Raw genomic sequence first — 22,900 nt, forward strand, 5'->3', positions numbered from 1 at the left:
AACTATGAGACACAACTACCCATACACACTCATGTTTGAAGAAGCCCCAGTCCAGCACTCCATGCTGGGGACTTCCATCCATTTCAAAGGGATGTCTGCACTGGGTCTGACTGGCTTGGGCTCCCACCCCAGACATTTCCCCAGGTCGAAGATTCACTTACCTGCCTGGTTTGTGGTTACATTTACAGACACAAACTGTCGGGCTCCAGGGTTCTGGTCGGACACTCCATTCACTGCCTCAATTTCAAAGGTATAGTTTGTATGAGCAAGCAGATCCACCATCATGACAGAGGTGTTTTTCAGGCCGGTTTGCTGGGGGAGGTACCTGACATGACTGCCACACGCCTCACACAGACCTGAGTGTGAGTTGCACTTCTTGCATGCAATATAATAAGACACATCTTTCCTTCCACCAGTATCAGCAGGGGGAATCCATTCCAGAAAGACACTAGTCTCGTTAACATTTGAGATGGCACTCCGAGGAGCAGAGGGGGGTCCTGGTTTGTAAAGTGAGAAAAACACATGGTAAAAACAGTATCATCAGTCATCCTGCTCTCTGCTACTCTCTAGGCTGAAAAGAGATGCCCCATTGCTCATGTGCCAAAAAGTATATGGGAACCATTTGCAGCAGCACCCAAAGAACTGGAAAAATGGGATTTGTTGTGAGCACTCTCATTTTGCCTCAAGGGGTCTATGCTGGGATGCAGCCACCTGCACGGGAGGACAAGACATGGGGCTGGCTCAAACTCAACAGCAAGAGCACTCCACCCAGAGGTGTTGTGTCTGGTGCTCTCCTCGCTCTTCCTGTGAAGGGAACTGCAAATCTTTGCTCTGCCCAAGTCACTGCTGGCTTCACAAGGGGCAAGATGCCCCCTCCTCTCCCCACTGCCCCTATCTTACCAGCCCTCATTTCTAAAAAAGGCTGTGCACTGGGGGCATTCACACTACTTAGGTACTCAGGCACGAATCTTTCCTCTGCGTGCACCCCCTTCTCCTCATCACCTGTTTGGCAAGACTAAAACCTAAGCTTGGGCATCCAAATCACACCTAACTGAGATGCTCAATGTAGCCTAAAGCAGATGGTCATATACACAGCCCACTGGAAACACGGTCGTGTCCGGCTACTCAACGTCAGCTGCCTTGGTCCCTGCCAAGCTCCAGCACGGCTGGTGAGCCTCACCGCGCTCGCTTGTTTTGCCAAGCCTCCCCACTCAGGATGCCAGCGTGGTGCTGGCAAGGCTATCCAAGGAGGAACAGCTGCTGCAGAGGTACTGGGGCTCCTGCAAAAGGCAAGCTGTTTTCCTTCATCCTGCTGGGAAAGGCCACGGCTGAGCAAGCAAAGCCCACCCGGAGACACCTTTAGAACTGCTTATTTGAGGAGGTGCTGCAAGCTTTTTTGTTTTGACAGGCTTGTGCTGGACACAAAGGGCAAGCTGCAGATAGAACGGACAAGCAGGAATCTCATGCAAGAGATCCACACATTATATACTCAGGGAATACTAATGTATGAGGAAGAAAGGGAAAATTTACCAAAGCAAGCCAGGATGGTTTTTAATCACGGCCCCACCAGAAGCAAAGAATCCCAGCAAAGACTGGGATTTTTCCAAGAGACGTAGAGGAGGAAAGGCAACACACTCCTCTTTGGTCCGAATGAAGCTGTAAAACCTATGAGCCCTTGAAAAGAGCCCAACAAGTAGCTTCACCAGACAGAAATCCGTACAAATTTAACAGCCTGTCTTAGGCTTTCATCTTCTCATTTTGTTACGATAATTAAACTCGATTCGTTATTTAAAACAGGCAGTATTGCAAAAATGAAACTACCTTATAAACCAGAAGCATCTTCCTCTATTTCCCTTTCCTATTTCACTTTTTAAGTCTATAAAATTGGTAACACTGATGAAACACTGTCATGATTTCAACTCAAGCTGCTCTGATTCAATGAGAAACTTGCTGCCAGAGAAAATAAATAATCCTGATATAGATATATATTTTTTTTCCTTTGGGGAAATGGAGTTGAAGATCAAAGCTAAGTTAGTTTAGGAAATGGGACATCAGCTTTGCTTTGTTCTGTGATCACTTCAGATTACTACGAATGGGGAGCAAGCCACTTGCAATCTGCTCCACAGGGACTCAGCTCTTTTTAGCTAATGACACGAAGGTATAGTCCAAGCCAGGACTATTCTCTGCACTGTCATACTTGTACTGCTATCACGGACACTATGAAATTCATCACTGGAGCTTTGTGGAGTTATATATATTACACTCCGGGGTTTTTTATATGTTTTTACTAGAGAAATTGCCCTATTTTTTCTTCTGCTGGATGAATGCCCTTTTACTGCTAGCAGTACTCTAGGAAAAAATAAAGAACTCAGGCACAAGAAACACTTTCTTGACAATGTGTCTTTAACAGGGGATAAATTATTACTTTTGTAAAGTCACCAGAGTTTTATTTGCTTTGTACAGAGGAGTCAGCTGCTCTTCTTGAAGGCTTAAAAACATCAACTTCAGTGGAAGTGCTTTGAAGCTAGTGGGACTTCATAACCTATAAAATTAGCATTCTCACAGGGACTCAGAGAAAGGTCTTTAATAGTCTATAGATATCTAACAAGACCCACTTGAAGAATCGTGAAACCACACTTGGGTAAAACTTTGATAAATCACAGCTGGGAGAACAAAACAATGTTTTGTCTTCAGAAAAGCAGAGCCCTAGGTCTGCTAAGAAGGTCTGTTTTAATCTCCAACCTCCTTTTGTCAAGGACAAAGATATTACTTTACTGATTTCCTTATTTATTTTTAATTTTTAATTTGCTACTTTATACCCTAAGCAGGGAAGATTCACTCCTTCTGCACCACAATTTACTGATCAGAGGCAAACACTTTCTGAAGGCAAAGATATTAGTATTTTTCTTGATGGACAACAAACCTGTTGTTTGCCAATGCACATATTTTAAAAATCTAACCTGAGAGAGAACTTTGAGATACAAACATATACACATACACACTTAAAGGTAACTTTAAACTTTTTGTAAGTAGAATATTATACTAAATACCATAAAATCTTCAGTTTTTCCTGTGCATCACACTACTAAAAATACTTCACCAATATGCTCTGAACAGCAATAGGGCTACTTGTTAGAGGTTGGAGGGGAAAAAAAAAAAGGTGTAACGATGTTTTTATTTTAAAGACATGTTGTACAAGGAACTGAAGATGGGATTACTTAGTTAAGAAGAAATTAAGCACAATTACTTCCTGGAAGATACATAATAACATTAAGAGAATTCTCAAATGGCCGATCAGGATTTTTTTTATTTTTATTTTTTTTCCTCTCTGAGGGCAATAGTTATTTCAGACTGCATCACAGCACTATTAATTTCAAAATTACCAATCATTATTTATAAAACATGCTTAAGGAACTGGAAAAATTTAATAAAAACGTACTTATTTTTCCCCTCTTCCCTCTTGTACTTATCTGAGCAGTTAACAGTGGTGTAGCAGTTTGTTTGTTTTTTGTACTGATGGTGGGGGACACACTCATGCAATTTGGGACTGAAAAGCATTTTCTTTAAATAAAAAAAAATATATTTTATAGCTATACTAACTGGCAAGGAGACTTTGCAGGTGTAGAGCTGAAAATGGAAATGGATATATTCTCTAACTAAATTTGAAGTCAAGGGAATCCTATGAATATTATTAACAACTGCAGAAATAAATAATAAAAACAAACAAAAAAAGTTGCAGTACTTTCCTACCACTCATGACTCAAGTCTGTCTCACTTGTGTTTTGGTTCACGATGACACGTTCCCTTCCAGATCTAGTTGGACTGGGTCCAAACATTAGTGTGACTACCTGCTCTTTATTGTTCCTGCCAAAACTTATCACTCCTGCAGTTAAGCAGGGACAACACATGGGCCCTCCTCATCACCTTCAGCACAAATATAGCTGCATTAGGACAAAAAGCCAAGAAAGGATGTGCAGGGCAAGCAAGGGTAACTGAAGCACGTGGAGAAGGCTCAGATGATCCACTCTGCTTTTGAGATAGTGAGCGTGAATGCCAGCAGAGATGCTGCAACATCCTCAACTGCTGCACCAGGGTTTGCAGTGGGCAACAGAAGCTGAGCAGTACCTTGATCAGCATTAAACCTTTCATCTGCCTCAGAAACACTCAGTACCCTGCCAAGCATATCCTAATACAGCTTCAGGCACCATGCCTGTGCTTTAAACTAGCTTAGAGTAAGCTTTCAAAACAAACAAACAAACAAAATACCTGCCCAAACATTAAAACCAAATATAGACAATCACATCGTATTTGCAGAATCAGAAATTACAGCCTTTACCTACAAGATTCAAGTTGCACCAGAAACCTGAGGGAGACAGGCACTCAAATTTCGTTTCTTCTTAATATAAGCTTGTCACCAAGCTTGCCTATGCCTCTTAAAATCCTGCCCTATGCCCAGGTGACAGGCATGCATAAACCTCTTCTTCAAGGATGGCAGCTCATTTCCTGTGCTAATTCACCAGCAGCACGGAATGGATGCACACTCCTCCATCCAGAAGAGAGACAGAGAGCAACACCACCCGTGGCGGGCAGGAGGCACTGTGGATGCTGGCAGTCTGGCATAACTCTGTATTAGTCCCTGTCCTTGGTTTTCCCTGCACAGAAAAGTCCATTTTATATGTGTTTATAGCTCAGAGTATGCCCTCTTGCTTCCCATTTCCCAATACCACACTGGACCTCATAATCTCTCATTTAGCTATGTTCTTTAAGTCAGGGTAAGGGGCAAAATGGACATCAAGAAGCCCTGGTATCAAAGTTTTTCATGCTGTAACCCACCTTAGCTAGTGCTCCAAAATACACTGACTTATCTATCTATTTATAAACTGAGAAGTGTTTGCATGATGCACTCCCCCCACTACCCCCAGGCCACTTCGATCCTACAGCACCAGCTATTGCTCTATTGACTAAAGCTGACTTTTCCTTCCCTGCAGTATACCTTACAAAAGCCACATACTTCACGCTCCTTTGGCTGGTCAAAAGCAAACGTGGAGTTCAAGGGTCCTGATTCTGCTCAGAGTGCCTCCTGCAGGCAAGCAGAAACCTGCCAAGGGCAACTTCAAGGGTCCTGATTCTGCTCAGAGTGCCTCCTGAAGGCAAGCAGAAACCTGCCAAGGGCAACTTCCTTTGCAAAAGCGTCTCTCCAACAAGAACAGACTTTTTCTTTCTTTTTTTGAAGTGCAAACCTGGGAAGCTAGGAAGGACATCTGTATTCACAGGGATGAAGGCAAAAAAAGCCACTATCATGCCCACACAACGCAAGGAAACAGTATGGAAGTCACCTCTGCGCCACTGCCCAGTGGCTCTGAATGTGCCACGTGCCAAGGACTCATAAACCTACTTCTTCCTCCATCACTTAAGTTCCTTGGAAGCTCTACCTTCCTCTACCCCAGTGGTTCAGCTCCTCTTCACTCCTTTTTAGCCACTTCTGCACTGCAAGAATCACATTCAGAGCATGACAGACCCAGCTTAGCAAAAAACTGTGGTCTGTGCTACATTCACTATGACTAGCTTGGGGTGTGGAAATTGTGGCCTTAAGTATCTGAAACATAAACTGAAAAAGAAACTTTCAAGGAACAGCTGACAGGTTAGCTCACAGATGGCAGGAAAATGGCAAAATTAATGATTCTGATTCCACCGACTGCACCTTGGCTTCCCAGTACCCCAATTTGCTTGCTATACCACCCTCCCCTCTACACCAAGGAGATAAGCTCCACATTTTTTCCACAGCTTTGGAGAAGCAGTTTCCACTGCAGATTTTTGAGGCTACCCTGAAGAATTACCATCTCCAGGCAGCTTGGAAAGGTAGGGCTATCTCCCTGCTTGTTTACTAAAAATGAGCTAAGAGATAACACTAAGCAGGATCACGCAGACTATCCTTGCCTATCCCTGATAAGAGGTACCTATCATTTCCTTCTGAATCCATGCCCCGCACTGGTCCCCAAGCACCCACCGATGTGGGTACCTGACTGCCACACTGCTGGTTAAGTCCATCCAAGAGAGGATGGCAAGAAAAGGAGGATCCATTGGTTACAAAAAATGTTTCCTGGGTTTAATACCAGTTTTTGAAGCAAAAGACTTCAAAAAGTCTGGTTCATGTTGCTGGGGGTATGGTGGACAAAGCCAGTCTCATTACAACTGTGTCAAGAGTAGTTCAGACTCCAGCTCAGAGCCTGTAAAAGTACATTAATTAGGATAATCATGTCTAGTCACAATACAGGAACAGCTTGAAAGGATTAAAAACAACCCTATAAGCACATGCTTACTTGTACAGGCCATTGTAGGTGGGTCTGATTCCTTCCTAAAATAGTGTTCTTCACACAGGCAAGATGTGGATGCTTCATCAAGCGTGTAGCTGTGAGGGGGACATTTGCTGCAGGATGGACTGTGGGGTGAAGCTTTGAAGAACCCAGGTCTGCATACTGTGAAAAGAAGAACCACAGGCTAAGCTCTCCCATCATAAAATTAGTCTCTTTACATTTCCTTTAAAAAAAAACCCCAAAACATATCTTCTGCTAGAAAACAGACAAACATTTGTGAGCTATTTCGTTTGCATATTTTTAAACAGTCTATGCCACTAACAGACCGTGCATACTTAAATATCTGTATGAAAAGAGAATGAGAAGCTGTTGATTATTTTTTCCCCTAGCATCTGTCTTTTCTGGGTATTTATTCCCCTTGTTGAATGCATTAGAAGTAACATCTTTTGGGCTTTGCTTTAGAAAACTTTATTGTGTTTGAGGCTTTTTTTCATTCAGTCTTAGAAAAACAGGTAAAATACATCTCACAGTTTTTATTTAAGATGTTCCATACCCAGAAATTAATGTCTCAGTAAACAAATAGCAACATGGTAGTGGAGGGGATCTCAAGATTGACAGCTTTAAGACACTGTGATAAGGTTACTTCCCTAGGGTCTTTTCCTCTGCAAACCTGTGGTGAATTTTAAAGTGCTCCATGTAAGACAGACTGCTCCGGGTATCGGCTGAATCAGGCACACTCGCCATGCAAGATATTTCTTCCAGCTCCATTATATATGCATGAGGCACAAAGACTTGATATGAGAGTGTGGTGGTTTGACCTGGCTGGAGTCTACGTTTCCACCAAAGCCACTCTATTACTGCCCTGCTCAGCTGGAAAAGAAAATATATCAGAAAGCTCACGGGTCGAGATAAGGACAGGGAGAGATCGCTTACATCATGGACAAAACAGACTTGACTTGGGGAAATTAGTTTAATTTATTACCAATCAAATCAGAGCAGGGTAATTAGAAATAAAAAACAAACCTTAAAACACTTTCCCATACCCCTCTCTTCTTCCAGGGCCTAAATTACTTTGCTCCTGATTTGTCTGCCTCCTCGCCTCCAGCAGCACAGGGGGACAGGGAATGGGGGTTGTGGACAGTTCATCACACATTGTCTCTCCCACTCCTTCCCCCTCAGGGGTAGGACTCCTCACACTCTTCCCCCCCAATGTGGGGTCCCTCTGATAGGAGATAGTCCTTCATGAACCCCTACATGAGTCCTTCCCACAGGGTACAGTTCCCCATGATCTGCTCCAGCATGGGTCCCTTTCATGGGGAGCCATCCTTCAGGAACAGACTGCTGCAGCACAAGCTCCCCACAGGGACACAAGCCTGGCCAACAAACATGCTCCAGCCTGGGCTTCTCTCTCCGTGAGCCCACAGGTCTTGCCAGGAGCCTGCTCCAGCATGGGCTTCACACAGGGTCACAGTCTCCTTCAAGCATCCACCCTCTTCAGTGGGGGTCTTCTGTGGACTGCAGGTGAGTATCTGCTCCACTGTGGACTACCATGGGCTTCATGGGGACAACCTGCCTCACCATGGTTTTTACCACAGGCTGCAGGCAAATCTCTGCTCCAGTGCCTGGAGCATCTCCTACCCATCCTTCCTCACTCTTCTTGGTGTCTGAAGAGTTGTTTCTCTCACATATTCTCACTCCTTTCTATGGCTGCAATTGCATCTTTTTTTTTTTTTTCTTTCCTCCTTTTAAATATATTATCTCAGAGGCACTACCACTCTTGCTGATGGGCCTGGTCTTGGCCAACAGTGAGTCCATCTTGGAGTCTGCTGGCATTAGCTCTGTTGGACATCAGATAAGCTTCTAGAAGCTTCTCACAGGAACCACCTCTTTAGCTCCCCTGCTACCAAAACCTTGCCATGCAAACCCAATACAGAGTTATTTTTGTCCTCATAAACATACTATATGACTAAGGGTAGCTTGGGATCTCCTCTCCTCTAGTTTGAATTAAATACAGTAATGCCTTGTTTCCAGCCTCCTGAAACAAGTGCTCTTTCACCTAAGCAAAGCACTCTGCACTTCACCTGCATGTGCACACTCAGCCAGGGGCAGGTGTGTACATATCTACCTCGGCTTTTAGAAAAAATAGTTGGCCCTGTAATCATGCTGTTATATTTTGAATTACAAATCCACTGTTAGCAAATTTAGGAAAACTTGATTTTTTTCTTTGCTTCAAAATGCAGAGACATGGAGACAGGTCAGAGCAGCTCCAAAGTGCTGCTACTTTTTTTCCTTCAGAGATGCTCTAAAATAATTCTGCCCAGTGTGATATCAAAAATGCACAGGTCTGCTATCAGACTTACAGAAGTTACATGGAAATCCCAGAGCCTTTCCATTCAAACTTTGCATTCAAACTTTCCCAGTTGTAATTATCTTGCAAAGGAAATAAGCTCAGAGCAAAAGCATTAATATTTTCCCATCAGGAATGTCCCAGACAATCAAAGCACGAAAGTCATATGCTAAATGTGATAACAGAATTCATCTTCACCACGGATAAAAAACAAGTTTTTACTAGTCATTCCTTTTCCTCTGATGGACCAAGTAGGACACCTGCCTCTAAAGTTGGCTCTAATTCCTGCAGTACCAAACTCTCTCAACATCTCTTCCCGTTTATGTCACTAGCTTCTTCACCAAAGGTAAGACAATTGCGCATCAACTCTTAACACCTGGGGCCATCCAGCAAGCCTTTGCTGTTGAAGATCACTCATATATCAAAAGGGGCGTGATCCAAGAGAGTCCAATAGACCTCCCCCAGGCCCCACCTCCAGTCTTGCCTAGACCACAAAGCTCTCACAGCAAGCACCATGCAACCCTGACACAGTTCCCAAGCCCACCACAGGCTGCCAGGTCTCCATCATGCATCTGCAGCTTCTTCATCCTACTCTAGGGGATGCTAATCTCCAGCATCCCTGCTGACTTCTTCAAAATGTGCACCTTCCTACACCTTCCCCATCTCCCTTTTCTTCCAACAAGACTGGCAGAGAAAAACTAGTAAGACTAGAGGGATCTACAGGTTTTAAAAATTCTACTTCCAGAATTGCTCATCAGCCCACTGGTGCTCTACACCCAGGCCGTGAGCTCTGCAGGATGCAGTTCATCTGCTTTGCTTCCATACACGAGCAGGGGTGAACAGGGCAGAACTTATTCTTGATGGCTGTTAGCAGATTTGCTGTGAAGCTGCCCTCATGCTTTATGCTACATTCCTCAGTTTCTAGCACAGAATTAAGCTCTTTTATTTACTTCACAGCCACCTTCAAATGCTGGCCTACCTACAGCAAGGACTTACATGGTCTCTGGAGAGTCTTCTAGGACAGGAGACCACCAAACAGCTCTTCTCTAGCTTACAAATTGTATTTCAAAGCCAAATCAAACTCAATTGCACACAAAGACAATAGAGATGGGGAAATGAGAGCACAAAAACGTACAACATAACAAGGGCAGCCCACGTCTAGTGTGTACTCGATGTAATTAGCCTTCAAAAAGGACTTGAATTTATCTCATTATATCCCATCAAGACAGACAGAAAATCATTATGGCACAAGAGTTTGCCGTGCTTCTATTTTGTGCAAAGCAGCAAATACAAAATAAGTCAGTTTTCCTTGACAGATTTTCAACGAGGTGCAGCTTGTTAATGACGGTATGACACGTAGCTCAGCTCAAAGGGAATGGTTGGTTTTCATGAATAAGTACAGAGCCAACAGATGTACAATGCCAATAACCCATATTTTAAGGAGGGATGTGAAATAAAACTGATCTGGACTGATTTTCATATAATCTGCAGGCTCCCATGGGTCGGGCAGGTCCCTTCGCTATCCAAAAGGTATAAGGAGGGACATTCAAGAGCATTAAATTACACTGAAGATTTCAACATGAGTCCTCATAAGAAACAGCCAGCAGAGCAGCGTGCTGTCGTATCTACGTGAAATACTCTTCTGTCAGTTGGAAAGGAAGAATTCAGGGATAGGAGATGGGAAATGCAAAAAAAAAAGGGAGGACAGAAAATTAAAATAAATGCAAGAGTTATCACAGCAAGTAGTAGCATGCCAAGTCCAGACCCCTGCACCTGATGCTTTTGGGAGGACAGAGGGGATGTGCAGGGTTCACCCAGCACAGCCTTCAGCCTCCTGCAACCAGCAGCCTGGGGATCACTCCTGATGGAAACTGTGCTTGCACTGCAGTGCTCAGGAGCAGAAGCAGTCATAGCTGCACGGGTGGTTCAGGCTTAACTAGCACCTATTATAATGCTTTTCTCTGCACCCTGTCCTATGCTTGCTTTGTACATAATGCAAAGGAAAGGATGGCTGATGAGGTGGTTCAAACAGCTGGGATGCTGTGATGAAATGGATGCTGTTTGATGAAAGCTGACCCAGGAACATCTTATGCCTCCACACTGCAGAGCAGGTACCATGGTAGCCAGATGGGCAAAGTCTTGGCTGAGCTCAACAGCCAAAACCAGGGGCTGATACTCTGTCATTTTTCTGCCACTAGTGGCAATGTCTCTCATATTTTGGAAATTTAATTCAGAAAAGGACCACAACCAGCTTACCTTGCATGTACCTCGGGTTTTGGTCTTTATCTTACCATTCATCTTCTGACAGACAACCTTACCATCTCTTAATGAAGCATATATAACTTCATTTAAAATTATATGGGTGTCTGGGGCTTACTTTCTAATTAAGTCTTATTTTAGTCTTCTTACATTTTTATCTCAGTATTTCTAATTCAACAGCTCTTGAAAGGATACATAGTACAGTCGTGATGAGCCTAAGAATCCCCATTATCTGTTGCAAGCCAGTTGAAAAGAAAGAAAATAAAGTTTTATGGTGTTGATGAGATCAGCTTCTTTATTCCTAATATTAAACCTGGTAACTCCTTAACTGATTAACAGCCACCGATGTGTGAATATAGTCTTTAAATGAAATTGTTTGCTAGAAAAAAGTATTTTTAGACAAAGCAAATACATCTTAAACAACCTGCTGGTGTCAGATACAAGTGGGATGTGTTTCTGTTAGTAGAACATTCATTATTAGCAAATTAATTTCTTTTTATTTTTAGAGGAAACCACAAAATGTGGCAGGCACCAAGCATTAACATGTGCGCAGCCTCTTGCTTGTTCACTTCAGGATGGCCCAGAGAGAGATGGCTGCAATGAAGGACAGCAGCAGGAGCCTCTGGGGACAGGAATGGTGTTGAGCTGATCCTTTAAACCAGCAGCTTTTGGATTAGAAACTGGGTTCCTACCTTGCAGACAGGAGCCCACAAAGAGCCCTTCCATGCTTATAGAAACTGGCTTGTTGAATGTGGGTGGATAGAGGAGGAATCACTGATCCTCTTACAATGAAAACTGGCCTCTTCAAATGATGTGCTGAACTTAATGTGCTATATCAGTACTAGAGACAGGGAATACCAGGGAGCGGCTGTGTGTGCGCGCAGGGAGGAGTGGGGGGTGGGAAGCAGGCAAAAAAAGCCAGTATCATCAAACAGACGGGACTACTTGACAGATTATTTTCTGCAAGCCCTAACATTAAATGATTTGCAGCTGTATCCATCCCTGAGCTTCAGCTGAAGGCTGCAACCAGCTAGCAGGGCTCCTCTTCTCTCTGGTTGCCCCATGCCTTCAATGTACACCCACCCTCGCAATAAGTGCTGGAAGCAAGGACCACCTCTGAGGCTCTCCATACCCACAGGCACACAGGCAGTGGTGTTGGTAAAACCACCCAATTAACATTATTGGGAATTCCAATTTTGTCCCCGGAGAAAGAAAAGCTAGGAAATATGACTCTATAAGCCTTGAAACCACAGGACATAGGAAAAAGGTCCCACCTATTACTCTCTTTGCACTCTTGTGATGCTGGGAGGATAAGCTCATAGTACTTAAGTGCTTAGGATCAGAAAATTGACCTTTCATATATCCCAGAAAAAAAACAACTCAAACAGGAATTACACTTTCTTCCTTGCAGAGCACAAAATTAGTCTCCACAGTAATCAGAAACTGGATGCATAACTCATAAGACAGTGCCACTAATCCGTACATAAAGCTAATGAACAATATCTAACAAAAATTAATAAGGATAAGGATGCTTAGTCTAAATGGAGTGCAGGTTATCTGGCTGAAACTGAAGTTTCCCCCACACACTGCAAACCCCCTTTGCTTCTCCTTCCCATCCTTTAGTCCCATTTGCCTTTTCAGACTGCAAACTTCTTCAGGCAGGGACACACAGCACAAATTAACACAGCTTTTTGAAGCAAGTGCAGTGGATAGACCCAAAATCCATACCAAGCTGGCTTGGCTGAAACACAAGCAGGACATGGGGGGTGTGTGTGTAGCTCATCAACTCTGCTTTCATTAGCACATCACTCTGGTACAGGGAATATGACTCGAGAGTTGAAGGATTTCAGGAAAAGCAAGAAACAAATAAACCAACCCCTTTTCTAGTCTCTGGAGTTGCCATGCCTTAAAGCATTTGCACTGAGAAGAGGGAGCTGCTGCCTCTTAGATGTGTCCAAAACCTAAAGAAGAGTTTGGTGAGGTGTAGTCTTTACTATGTGGGATCAATTAAACTGCTGAGTGGCTCCAAGCCTTGGCTTGTGCTCAACACACACTTTTACTCACAAGAAAACAAAACAAAACACACAAGCAAACTGTCTTCATGTCTCCCAACCAATATAAACAGACGATCTCCATGCTCTTCTGAAGTGTATTTCAAGAGCTACAGCAACCCAACATCGAGAATCCTCCTGCAGAATTTACAAGCAGGCTCCCAAGAGCTAATCTTTCCCTCTCTAACAGCTCTCCTTGAACTGCAGGCCAACACTGAAATTGCTGCCAAAGCTATCAAGCCACAGAACAAAGTGTAAAATGCCCTGATTGTATCTCCTTCAGGGTGGGTCTCTCTATGAGGAATAGTGCTATGTTGCTTCCTACAGCACACCTTGAGGATTTGAAGAGAATTAAATAAATACCCACTAATAAAACACTTTAATTCAAAGCTGCTGGTTTGCTTCAATCAAGGGACTTGCCAGCATCTTTTGACAACTCCAGCACCCAATGCTGCAGCCCAAGACCTGCTAAACATCCTTTCAAGCAGGTTTCCAGAGCTTGCTGGGTAAGTGGGGCAAGGTGAGGACTTTGCACCTGGTAAAAAAAAAAGACTCAGTCCTTACCTTGCACCTCAAGTGGTAAATACTCTTTTAATCTTCTTTTTTGTTTGTTCTAAGAAAATATTGTGTCTTTTGATGCTGTTCTGGCCAAACCCACACTAACTCAGGCTGAACTACCTCCTCTCAACATTAAAATCAGCTCTAGCTTTGAATACCAAAACAACTGTGGAAACTAGAATATAAACCAATAAGTACTTTCAGTACCTCCATTTGAAATACAACTTTTTCTACCACATGACTCCCTAAATTGTCACATGGCAATTTACGACATGACCATAGTTACCGGAAAACTAAGAATTCACTGCCACTAATGACACTAATGTGTTTCTTCTAAATGATATAAAACTTAATCACATGGCAGCACTCTAAAAAAATGCATCAAATTCCCAAGTCAGCTACATTTGGAAGCTATAAAAATACCTAGAATACAATGCATTTGAAAATGCTTGTGATTACATTAAGTTCCTAATGGGCTATATTTCTGCACATCCCAAATTTGCTCTAAAGAACATTTTGAAGCAATCAATGAGGCAAACCCTGAGTCAAGCCTATACCTCTCACCAGTGTGATGGAGGAGCAAGGAAGGAGATTTATCCTTGCATATATGCAAAGCTGTGCTATCAATGTGTTTGATTTCACAGAAGGAAAGCAAGCTATGGAAAATGAATGCTCTTAAGGGAAGCAGGAGGTTTTTTCCAAAAGCACTAATCACTGCATGAGCATGTTCCCACCAGCTGCATTAACAGCAGGCCTAGCTGAGTGTGCTTTGGTTTTGTGGGGTTGTCCCCCAAACTTCCTTGTCCAAAAAAGCTCTGGAAGAAAACAGGTCCATTTCCAGAAAAAGCATTGCTTGGGATCAAGCGCTTTTTCTTAGCAAACCCAACATTTCTGTGACCAGAAGCTGCATGCTCTTGTAAGTGTGCAAAAGCATCCTTTGGCTCTCAGCCCAGGTGGCACCTGGGGTCCCCCTTGCTCTCTGGTTACAAGGAACAGATCCAGATTGGTCTCACTGAGCCCCAGCTATCTGGCTTACAATAAAAAAAGGCAGTCCACATCCTGTTGCTACAGCCTCTCTGCCTATTACAGCTATAAAATATCTATACCCATAAATCTCTATGTCTATAAAATTCTATCTATCTTTTCTTTGTTCTCTGAGGTACGGGACGAAGACATGCTTAAATTACTGTCTCAAATTTTTTTAATGAAGACAAACTGAAATAATTTTACACCTTTAAACAGAGGAAGCAATGATTTACAACATTGCACCTAAGGGAAAAATACGATTTAAGATATAGAAGGCAACAGAAAGACATTTGTTTCTGCACGCTTGTAAACATTACTTGAGAAGCCAAGCTCCATGTATAATCCAAGAGGCACAAGAGCCTGTTTTGGACATTTCTGCACGCAAAACCACACACCCTGGGTTATTCTTTGTTATGCAAATGGTAACTTAACCATTCAAGCTGCATTGCCTTGCCTCCTAAGCAAGGGGAGGATTGATGGACAAGCTGCAGAATTCCCTTGAGTTTGACAGCAATGTTGACCGAATACCAGTAACAAGCAATATCCCCAATGGCAACAGGGGAACAGGATCAAGCTTGAAAATGATGCAGGCAAACCCCCCTTATGTCCAGCTGTGTACACATATTATGGGCAGTAATGCAAAGATCAGCTGGTAAAATCTGGAAAACAGGGTTTTTCAAAGCTGCATGTTAGCTGGCACATACTACAATAAAAGGGTTTTAGTTTTCTGGTTCAGTCTGCCATAGGGATCTGGAACCCAGCCAGCAAAGAAAGAAAGATTCCCTAATTATGCTGTGGTTTGGACAATTGCAACCCATTGTGGTTAAGAAATATGACGTTTGGGAGGATATATTTTTATTATTCATGTCATGTGTGTTTACTTTACCAACATTTCAATGTTTTAGCCTGAACTAGAAGACTGTACATATGCAGGCAGTAAAGTGAAAGGAAAATGCTTAAACTATTTCCTTCTAGTTGGTTCTACCTTGTGAAACTTTATGTGTATGGACAAGATTTCTAGGTGGTATAAAGTCAGCCTTTCCTCCACAGACTATTTTGGTCCAAAAGAGGCAGCATCCCACCAGCCTACAGTGATGTTAACACCTAGACAAAGGAATCCTTTCAAACCCTGTCTCAAACGTTTAAAGGCTTGTTTGTTTCTAGCTTTATGACAAGCTGTCTCAGGAGGTAAATTTGGTAGGACTGGCTGGAGACAATTTATTTTAAAATTGTTGCTCTGTAATTTATGGCTGAACATATGTCACTCCAGACACATACATTCAAATTCCATCAGAGGGCGGTGGAGATAGATCTTTCACAGTCCTTCAACCAAAAAAGAAGGAATTAGCCAGAGTTGCCTGGACTAAGTGTGCTAAATAAGTTTATGGGCATAAAAGTAATTCTGGAAAAGTGAGCTTTTTCTGCAAATCTAAGATGCAGGCAATGCTAGCCAATGCTGCAGCAGGCAGGAGGCTTAAAGGTGCACAGAAAGAATGTTGTCTCCTGGGGGACAGCTCCTTTCGGTCATGCCTCCTTCCACAGGGTTTTTGCATTGGAGCACACTGGTTGGAGTTATAGACACTCGTCTTGCCAAACTAAATTCTGCTCTAACATGCCTCCCCTGAGATGCTTTGGCTTTGAGCAGGAGGCAACAAACCAAAGAGTGTGCGCAAGGAGGACGTGGCAAGTATTAATACCCTGAAAAAGCTTCACAAGGAGAGCTGAGCAAGCTCCACACACAAACACAACAAAGTGCAGAAATACCAAGCAGTTATCCCATCACGTGCTGATACAACACTTCATTATTTCAGTTTAATTAACCAGACATAAAAATACTGACATTATTTGTAAAGTTGACTAAACTACTCCTTTGGGTCAGATGAACGCTGCAACACTTCACAGTTCATCTGCCTTGCCAAGTAACTCCACCAAACAGCTCCTGTTCAGGAATAAGCTCAACAAAAGGCAACATGGGGCACTGCTGGCTCTTCCCATGTTGGCCTGACAATATTGGGAGCTTTTCTTTGAGCTAAACCTGCAACAGCAAGATAATTTATTTCAGTACAATCTCTCACATTCCTGGAGGAAAACTTGCTACGTATGAGCAAACATACTCAAACCCAAGATAAGTCAATGCAACTTGACACTTTAAACCTCCTGATTTTGGAACCAATCTCAGTATTATTTAGGTGGGTGGCCTTATGGCTTTTGGATGCTGCAGCTGGACTGTCCTTGCCATGAACTAGCTAGAACTGCTGTGACTCCAGACCAGACAGAAAAACACCAAAGCCCACCCCCCCACCCCCCCAAAAAAAGCAGTTGTATCCCAAAAAGATATTTTCTTTGTCAGACTATAAACAGTACTTTGCTGAGACAAAAGCATCCTACTGTTGGGAGAGAGACATCCTGCTAGCATCCCTGTCCGCTGCTTCTTCTCACGGGCTTTGTTCTTGCCCCAGAAATAGCTGTTTGACATATGCAACTGCTCCAGAAATTCACATATGAAGCAAAAAGTAAAGCAAAGCAAACATTGCCTTCCCTCTTGCTACATGAAGCCTCTCCACGTCCCTCCACCTAATCAATTTTCCCATACCATAAAGCACTAGTGTAAAATAAACTTTGCAGCAGCAATGCTGGCCATTCTCACAGGCTTTTTATTTAACGTTTTGAGCTGCCAAAGCTCAATTTATGAAGACATAACTCTCAAACTATTATAAGGGGATACTATTGCTTATGTGTAGCTTAGCTGGCTCTCCAGCTACATCCAAAGAAATAACCATTGCCTACATGAGCCTGTTTGCCCTGGAAACCCAGCTCTCTCTTTATTTGTAATTTATGCTGCATCTCCACACCCTTGCATCACATCAGCCTGAATAGTCTAAGCCTGTTTGGGAAAAAAAAAACCACAACGCTTCTGCTTTATAGAAATAATTCACATTTGATTTGTTCAAGAGAAGATTGGAAGAAAACAACAGAGGAGAAAGGGGAGCAGCAGCTGGTGTGGGCACAAGGGCATCGCACCATGTGTTTGGTGTACCTATGTCTTCAAAGAAAAGACTGCAACCTGCTCATCGTATGTTTCATACACAACTGCCCCCAACAGTTTGCCATCCCATAGCTCGTCTTCCACACCTTGTTTTCAAAGCCTTGTCAAGTATTGTGGCATCTATCCTGTGATACCCAGCAGGTGAGGGTGGCACGGGAGGATGCTGCTTGTCCTCTCAGCAGCTCTGAAATGTAGAGACTGCAGGAGAATCTGAAGAAACAGTCTTGTCATGAAAAAAACAAAAACAAACAAACAAAAAATAGAGAGAGAAAAGAGATTTCTAGCCTTTTTGAGAAGAAAGCCTGAAAATGCAGACACCAACAGCTCAACCAGAAGGCAAGTGCCAAAAGCCCAGTATTCTGTTATTTCAAGGGCCACGCTTTGCACTAAAAGGCCAATGAGAGTTTCCTGACTCTGGCAGGGACTCGTAATATTTTCCCCTCTATCATCTCTTGGCTTCTCCAATATCCAGAATCCAATCCATATGGATGCACTTCTGGATTATGGTTTCTTTTCAGATGCACCAGAGGGCAGCTAGGAAGTTCTGAGGCTTTGACACTTAGCCCAAATACCATTAAAATTTGTTTTTTAAAAAGCTGTGTAAGTAGCAAGAACACAAGGTTCATTATTCAGCACATAAATTCTCTTGTTATCCAGCCAAATTTAAAAATAAATAGTTGCAATTAAATGTGTTGCTACATTATTTATGTAGATGCATACAATTTGCAGAAAGCTGCTATAAAATATTCCCCTTTAATACAAGTGAATTTTATTGCACTTTTATTGTATAGTGTCTTCTCCCTTCTAAAATGTATGTCGCTCCCTACCTATTTTTTTCCCCTGTGTTACTTAACACATCATTTTCCAGCCAGTGTTTCTGCTACTTTTGTCTTGAGAGAACCAAGGGATGTAATCCAAAACCAAATGTTTCTTGATTATTTGTGAACAAGGCTGCTGAATGATTACTAGACAGATAATTCCAGTATTTCCCTTGCAATAGAGGACCTCTCCACATCTATGCATTTTGCTCTTACAGCTGCCGGGTAAATTATATGCACTGAGGCTGCCCAAGGCTTCAGAGTGCATATTAATTCTGCCAGGAGCTCCAGACACTCTGAAGAATTGCTAATTTAACAACAGACTGTGAAATTATTTTTTCTTTCTTTATTAATTGCTGTGCTATTTGAAAGCGACTTCACTGCCCTGACTGTCTTTTGGCATATAGAACAGGGAGTATTTCATCCCGCCAGGAAATAATTGAAAGCTTTCTCCCCAGCAGACCCTATATTGATAACCAAATACAAATATGTGAAAAAAGCACTAACAAAAATAGGATAACGTGTTGCAGGTGTTCCTCTGTCAATTTATCCAGGTGATATTAGCAGAATCTGACAGGGAAGCCCAGTGATATATTTCACTTTTGCCTTGACATTTTGATTCTGTTTGTTAGGGTGTATGTGCAGGGATCTGGCTTTTTCTCTAAGACCTCTATAGCTGTCAGTCTGTGCAAACAGGATTTGACAAGATGTCCGCTTAGCAGGATGGGAGGGCAAAGTGAAAAAACAAAAAAAAGAGAGAAAAAGGAAAGGGAAAGACCAGGTATCTGGGTAAAGCTGCACTGCAGTGCAAAAATGGATGCTCTTCACATAGTGAGCAACTTAAAAAAAGAGCAGCTTGACAGGTGGGATCTGAGGCAGTTTGCATCCTTTAATCAATAGCTCCTTCAAGAAAGGTGACCAAGAATAATATAAACAGAAGGTAGAGGAGAAAGAAGACAAAAAGCCAGCATTGGAGAATGCATGAGGAACACTGTACACACATCCACAGAGAGATTTTTGGCTGATCTTACCTCTTTTTCAAAGGGAGATTAAAAAAAAAAAAGAACAACAAACAAACAAAAAATCCTCGGCTTTGCTCCTGAGAAATTAAAGAAATCTAAATAGGAAGGTTTGCTTTCCAAGGCTGCCCTCTTCCAGCCAGAGGAAAGAAGCAGAAGGTGATGAAGCTGTCTCTTCCACGGATAATGTAGGAACACACCCTGCTTACAGAGCCCTGAATTTAGAAGCCTTCAGTTTGTCCTTCTCTGCAAAGAACATTGAACCAGAAGCACGTGGATGGGTTACAATGATGCAACAACACTAAATGAATACAGCATTTGAACAAGACGGTGATCAGAGTTTAGAAATGCACGGTAACTGCCTGGTGAATGAAGGTAACAAAGGGTTTATCATCATCTGGGCACTTCCCTGCATCTCTGCAACACTATCTTCAAGAGAGGTTTAAAAACAAAAGGGAAAGTATAACTCCAGTTAAAATTCAGAACAAAGGTGTTAAGTAGTGGGCTTTTAACCAGACCTTATCTTCCAGCACATGCCAAAAGACCTCCAAGCAGCAGCAGCCACACCAGTGCTAACTACGGGCAGCACGACCAGGCAAGAACTTGCCTTCACCTCCTTTGGGATGCATGGCACCTGCTCATGCCACACAGACATCAGGCTGCAGAGAGATACCTTCTTCCCGTCCTCTCCTTTCAAAGGACATGCAGCCCAACACACAGTTTTCATGGTCCAAAACACATGAGACTCCACCCACAACCCTCATCCTGCACCCAGTCACCCCCACCACAGCTCACACATGAACACCCACGTGCTGTTCAAATGCATTGATGTTCAAGAGAGCTGGCCACCCTATGGCTATAGAAAGGTACATACCACCATTGTGTATACAGACCAAGCAACCCACAGCTCAGTCTGGAAGTGCTACCAAACTGCAAGCCCAAGACCAGACAGAACCAAAGCCACCAAACCTGGTCCCAGCCTTCAGGCAGGTCTGCAAATGACCTGCCATCCCATAAAAGGGAAGGCTAGGAAAAAGTCTGTGTCAAAACCCATCTAAAACAGACATCCATGATCAGTTGTGCAGCTTTACATTCCTGGACATCACCTCTGGCAGAAAGCCTTTACCTCAGTTTTCACCAGCAAGGGCTTTGGCCACATCACCCAAGTTGAAGAAGGCAAAGGCAGGGACTGCGAGAAGGAAGATCTGCTCACTGTAGGAGAAGAGCAGGTTTGAGACCATCTAAAGAACCCCAAAGTGAACAAGTCCATGGGACCTGAAAAGATCTATCTGTGGCTCCTGAGGAAACTAGCAGATGAAGCTGCAATGCCACTTTCCATTATAGAAAAGTCATGGCAGTCTGGTGAGGGTCCCACTGACTGGAAACATAATCCTTCTTTTCAAAACGGGGAAAAAAGGAAGGCCCAGGAACTACAGACCAGTCAGTTTCACCTCTGTGCCCAACAAGATCATGGAGCAGATCCTCCTGAAGGCTCTGCCAAAGCACATGGAAAATGAGGAGGTGGTTGCTGGCAACCAACATGGCTTCACCAAGGGCAAATCATGCCTGACTAATTTGGCAACCTTTATGATGGGGTCACAGCATCAGTGGACAAGGGTAGAGCAGCTGACATCACCTACCCAGACTTGTGCAAAGCATTTGACACTGTCCTGCACAACATCCTGGTCTCAACATTGGAAATATATTGATTTGATGGATGGACCACTTTGTGGATAAGGAACTGGCTGGATGGTTGCACTCAAAGATTTGTGGTCAAAGGCTTGATGTCCAATTGGAGACCAGTGAAAAGTGGCATTCCTCAGGGGTTGGTACTGGGACCGGTGGTATTTAACATCTTTGTTGGTGACATGGACAGTGGAATCGAGTGCACCCTCAGCAAATTTGCCAACGACACCAAGCTATGTGGATAGTTGACATGCTGGAGGCAAGTGAAGCCATCCAGAGAGGCATGGCCAGCAGGTCACGAGGGAATTACTCTTCCCCCTCTACTCTGCTCTCATGAGACCCCACCTAGAGTACTGTATCCATTTCTGGAGACCCCAACACAAGAAGGACATGGAGTTGTTGGAACAAGTCCAGATGAGGGCCACAAAGATGATCAGAAGGCTAGAGCGCCCCTCCTATGAAAACAAACTGAGAGAGTTGGGATTGTTCAGTCTAGAGAAGAGAGGGCTCTGGGTAGACCTCATAGCAGCCTTCCAGTACCTTAAGAGGGCCTGCATGAAAGCTGGGGAGGGGCTTTCCACAAGGACTTGTAACAAGAAGACAAGGGGTAATGGCTTTAATCTGGAAGAGGAGTGTTTTAGGTGAGACACTGGGAAGAAATTCTTCACTATTGGAACAGGTTGCCCAGGAAAGTTGTGGAAGTACCATCCCTGGAAGTGTTCAAGGCCAGGGACTCTGGATGGGGCTTTGATTAACCTGATCCAGCAGGTGTCCCTGCCCATGGATGGGGGTTGGAACTAGATGATCTTTAAGGTCCCTTCCAACCCAAACCATTTTATGATTCTGTGAAAACAATGAAAGGAGACATCAGCCAAGCAGAGCCAGTTGTGCCCTCCTCCTTCCCTTGCTGCTCCACCGAGGTAGAAAATATGTATTACTGAGGCAGTAAAGTGCTTACAATTATGGCCCCAAACCCAGTAATCTCTACTGATGTAGGTAAATTGCTGACCTCTCTATCACTGTTATTCATGATGCATAACAACCTTGGGTTTTCTCTGCAGCTTAATAAAACCTGTGGGGAATTGGCACAAGGCTTTCACTCCTTATAGCTACCCTTTAATGTTGAAGTCTTGATTTCCTGGAGGGGAACTGAATAGTTTAGAATAATTAGTGATTTACATACAGACTTGTCAACAAAGATACATGGTATTAAGTTATGAAGATGGAGGGTTCTACCTTCTCAGTTGCTACTTTTGATTTAATTTTATTTAAGAATTCTATATTTTAATTCCACTCACATTCTGCTATTGCTAGTAAAGTGGCCTGAAGCGGACAGCAAGAAGAGAGCACTAAATCGAAGGCTTAAATCACTTCTTCCTCAGTTCCCTGGCAGATTTAAAGAGCAACCTGGTACTAACACTTTCAAATAATATACTGTTGGACCTGACACAGCAGAGAAACTCTGCGTCAAATCACACAATAGTCCAGGTGATCGTGCAATTACAATTAACCTCCTGCCCGCTGTGCCTAATGACAAAAATGATCATGTGAATGATAGGTTCAGGAAAGGACCCAGGTACCAAAAGAATCTTTTTTCTGATGCTCACATATTAAAAAAAAATACGTTTGGTTAGGAAGAAGCCAAAGGACACTAATCTTAGTTTTGCATCCAAAAGAAATTAATAATCCTTGCTAATAGGCATGCAGGTGTAAGTGCACACTGTCAACTGTCCAGCGGCAAGAGGGATGCACGGATGTTTCCTAATGCCACAGCAC

The 22,900-nt window shown here is 43.2% G+C and overlaps 1 protein-coding gene across 15 annotated transcripts in view; it reads right to left on the reverse strand.

Moving 5' to 3' along the window:
* The window catches only part of EPHA5 (EPH receptor A5), a 194,596-nt gene that overhangs the window by 81,951 nt on the left and 89,745 nt on the right, over positions 1-22,900 (reverse strand). For 10 of the 15 annotated variants that reach the window (XM_051616979.1, XM_051616984.1, XM_051616980.1 and 7 more), the window contains exons 4-5: positions 6,321-6,476; positions 162-497 (exon numbers count right to left, since the gene is read on the reverse strand). The exons of 3 other annotated variants lie outside the window; for them this stretch is intronic. In XM_051616979.1, coding sequence (XP_051472939.1) covers positions 162-497; positions 6,321-6,476 — 492 coding nt within the window. The remainder of the gene's footprint in view (positions 1-161; positions 498-6,320; positions 6,477-22,900) is intronic. 2 more of the 15 variants (XM_051616987.1, XM_051616989.1) reach the window with 1 other exon arrangement.

The sequence above is a fragment of the Apus apus genome, chromosome 4 (genome assembly GCF_020740795.1).
Source record: "Apus apus isolate bApuApu2 chromosome 4, bApuApu2.pri.cur, whole genome shotgun sequence".
NCBI lineage: Eukaryota > Metazoa > Chordata > Aves > Apodiformes > Apodidae > Apus > Apus apus.